Consider the following 3,569-nt stretch of genomic DNA (forward strand, 5'->3'; position numbering starts at 1 on the left):
GTATTAAGAACCAAGGGTTCCCAAACTTTTGAATGGGGTTATTTTAATAATTTCAGCTATTATTTTATTATTTTTTACTAAATGTAAACATCTTTTATGTAAAATATCTTACTCGGGACAGTACTAAATAAAAAATAACATGCATTTTGTATGATCTCTCTTATTTTGTTAAAATTATTCACATTTTCACAGATTCTGCAAGGGGTTCCCAAACTTTTGCATGCCACTGTATATCTATGGTAACTTTGATGTCAATATTGGATGTCCATACATGATTTTTGTTTTGTTTGTTTGCTTTTGCATCATCAACTTAGCAAAATCATTTACACAGAGAGAGAGATCAGATCCCCCACTTCAGAACCTGGCCCCACCACATGAACCAGCACCATTTTGGTGGAAAAAAGGTAATAAGCAAACATAATATTTAAGACTAAATTTTAACCACTCATACCATACAGTCAGAACCAAAAACTGAGAGTACAAATGAAGGCATCAGCACTTCTCTGTGTAGTGTGATTGTTTTGCTCTACACTATAAGGGTTTAATTCTCACCTCATGTCCTGGATCAAAGAGACTTTGAGAGGTGGCATTGCACAGCCAGCATCTGACTTCCGTCTCTCTGTGTCATGAATGATACCTGAGAAACAAAACAGGGAAAATATGCTGAAAAACCTATTCAGCATGTTTTCAATGAAAGCCAGCTTCACAAGCACTATACAGGCTCTGATCCAAACCCTTAGAGAGCTGCCTACCTAGAAAAGATTTTTGGCATCTGATGTGGAGGCTGTTCCAAACAGCTCATTTTTTACAAAATTCTAAAGCAATGCATACATCGCAGAATGCACTGCAACAAATTCAATGAAAGTAAAATAAAAACACTTATATTGTTGTCAATATTTAAAATGAAAATGTAAATGCAAATGTAAAACGTAAAAAAAAAAACGTTTAAAATCTTCAAACAAATTAAATTTTCACCTATATGTGTGCAATTTGTGCATTACAGAATACAGAATTATTTTAGTTTTATTAATATACTATTATTGTATTTACTATTATTGTATATATTAATATTTAAATTTAATGTTTATTTTTTTATTGTTCTATTGAATATTTAAATTTACCTTTAATTTATATCTATTTGTTTTAGTAATTTTAGTACTTAAACTTGTTCTATTTCAGTTTTTTCCAGAGCAACATTTCTGATTTTTGTTTAAGCTTTTTAAGTTTTTCATTTAATACTTACAATTTATTTTATATCATCTTTATTTAAATAAATGAAAATAGTTGTAAGTTTCCGTTTTAAAGCCCTTTACACCAAGAAAGAGATTTTTTGTAGTCAGTCTGTCATCTGACGTTTTAAATGCTCAAGTTGTTTAAAGTCAGGATTGGCCGTCAATGTTTTTATGTACGGAGCCCCGCACATGGCATGCAGGAAAAAAATTGTAGGCTAAATCGTGCGCACGATTTACTATTTAATTCCCTCGATTTATAAATTGTGCACACAATTTACTAATTCGATCCCTCGATTTGCTAAGTCGTGCACACGATTTATAAATCGAGTGAACGAATTAGTAAATTGTGCGCACGATTTAGAAAATCGAGGGAACGAAATAGTAATCGTGTGTAGGGCTTTCACGATAACTACTTTTTGTTGTGCGATATATTGCACAAAAATTAATTGCGATAAATGATATTATTGCCATTTTAAGACCATTTTATGCCACTGATTAATGACAGTATAACAATATAATAGCATAATAATGCAAGTACACTCTTTCAAATAACAAAAAATGTTATATAAAATAAAGAATATTTAGACATTGGAATCGGAATGTGAAAAAATATATCCTAAATAAATAACAATTATTAATAATAAATTAGGGATGCAACGATACCATTTTTTTTTAATAATATAGTATGAAAGGCTCAATCCAGAGCAGCCCAAAGCGCTAATGCGCATCCCGTGCGCAGAATGATGCGCTTGAAGCAACACGGAGTCACAGCACGCAGCTCTCCACGTAGAAAAGTTCAAAGCAGAAAGAGAAGAGCTATTGATGCGTAGTGTATTAAATCTGTTCTGTAGTGTATTGAGCCTTTTCTTTTAACAGTTTTAAACTTCATTTACTATGCGCTCTCGGAGAGAGTTTCATCGTCTTGACTGTCGTAACCGAACGTGACACGCAGCTTGAATGCTGTCTGCTCTGTGTGTGTGTGTGTGTGTGCGTGCACACAATTTATTTATTTTTTCTTGCATGTCATGTGTGGGGCTCCGTACTTATGATTCATCAGCTGGAAAAAAAAAAAAAAGTTTTGAAAGTGATTCCAACAATGTTGTTATTGTTATAGTTGTGGAGTGGAATTAGAACAATTGTTAAAACTTTCTAGTAATAGATTTGTCCTTGGCGTGAACAAACCTTTAGTTAAAAATAACAACACTGACAAAATTTCAAGATGTTAGCATAGCAACACATGCAAATATAATATTAAAAGTTGGAATTGCTCATGTTACTTGAGTCTTTTGTATGGTTAACATGAGGAGTTGCCTATGTAGAGCGTTTTCAAATCAGTCACTTATGAGGATCTATTTAGGTTAACCTGCTGCTTTAGAAGAAGAATCCTATGTAGGCAGCTAGATGTATGGAATTACAATGTGCAAACATTACTGTATCATCTTAGTATTTTACCTGGAGGGCCGAGGCCTGCTGGAGTAGCGTCTCTCTTCTCTTTACTCTCTTGATAATGTAAGAGGTGCGACCACAAGGCGGATTTTCCCTGGCAAACACAAAGAGAAGAACCCGGTCAAACAAGCCCACTACATTACACATTACCACATTCATAAGTGATGACTGTATGCCCAGTCTATGTACCTGTTTGACCTGCAGACCGTGGCTCCAGATTCTTTCCAGCAGATCACACAAGCTGGCGATGAGTGTGTTCTCCTCCACTCCAGTGATGCTAACCTCCCCATGGCCCAGCTCCACCGCTTCCCGTCCCATCTTCTCCACCAGCATGCGTTTGGTCTAAGCCACAGATCACATAGGGTTAGTTATAGTTTAAATGCTGGTCTATCTGGATCACCCAGATAGATATCAATACCAGTTTTATTTATTAAAATCTAGAGGAGGATCAAAACACACACCTTATTTCTGCATTCCTTTAACAGTCCCTCTACAAACTTCCAGTTGGTCTGTGCGATGACTGAAGGTGACAGGTTGGAGAGTTTGGGCTGGCGGAGAGTGGTGCCCAGGTTCCTGGCCTCCTGGATGTACTTCTGCATTGACAATATCACAAAGTCACATGACGCCCAACAAAAGACTGATGTAGCTTGTGGCTTTTGAGTTACTTTAAATTTAGAGTGGCTAAACACCACCAAGTCCAAGTCCATTGGGTTAAACACCATGGTAAGCACAGGTGGTTTACAATATATAGAACACCTACAATACCTACACACCTAGGCATTTAAATCTTGGTATTGTGTTAAATGAACCACAAAATAAAGACGCATCTTATGAAGAAAAGTCATATTTTACACCCCTTTTTAAAGAAAAACAATCAATTGAAAAAAAAAA

General features: G+C 35.4%; 1 protein-coding gene across 4 annotated transcripts in view; it reads right to left on the reverse strand.

Moving 5' to 3' along the window:
• The window catches only part of LOC107727099 (DENN domain-containing protein 5A-like), a 56,393-nt gene that overhangs the window by 12,924 nt on the left and 39,900 nt on the right, over positions 1 to 3,569 (reverse strand). For all 4 annotated transcript variants that reach the window (XM_016536867.1, XM_016536865.1, XM_016536866.1 and 1 more), the window contains 4 exons: positions 3,140 to 3,271; positions 2,868 to 3,020; positions 2,685 to 2,772; positions 553 to 637 (listed from right to left, as the gene is read on the reverse strand). In XM_016536867.1, the coding sequence (XP_016392353.1) occupies positions 553 to 637; positions 2,685 to 2,772; positions 2,868 to 3,020; positions 3,140 to 3,271 (458 nt within the window). The remainder of the gene's footprint in view (positions 1 to 552; positions 638 to 2,684; positions 2,773 to 2,867; positions 3,021 to 3,139; positions 3,272 to 3,569) is intronic.

This window comes from Sinocyclocheilus rhinocerous, unplaced genomic scaffold (genome assembly GCF_001515625.1).
Source record: "Sinocyclocheilus rhinocerous isolate Xijiao unplaced genomic scaffold, SAMN03320098_v1.1 scaffold35, whole genome shotgun sequence".
Lineage (NCBI taxonomy): Eukaryota > Metazoa > Chordata > Actinopteri > Cypriniformes > Cyprinidae > Sinocyclocheilus > Sinocyclocheilus rhinocerous.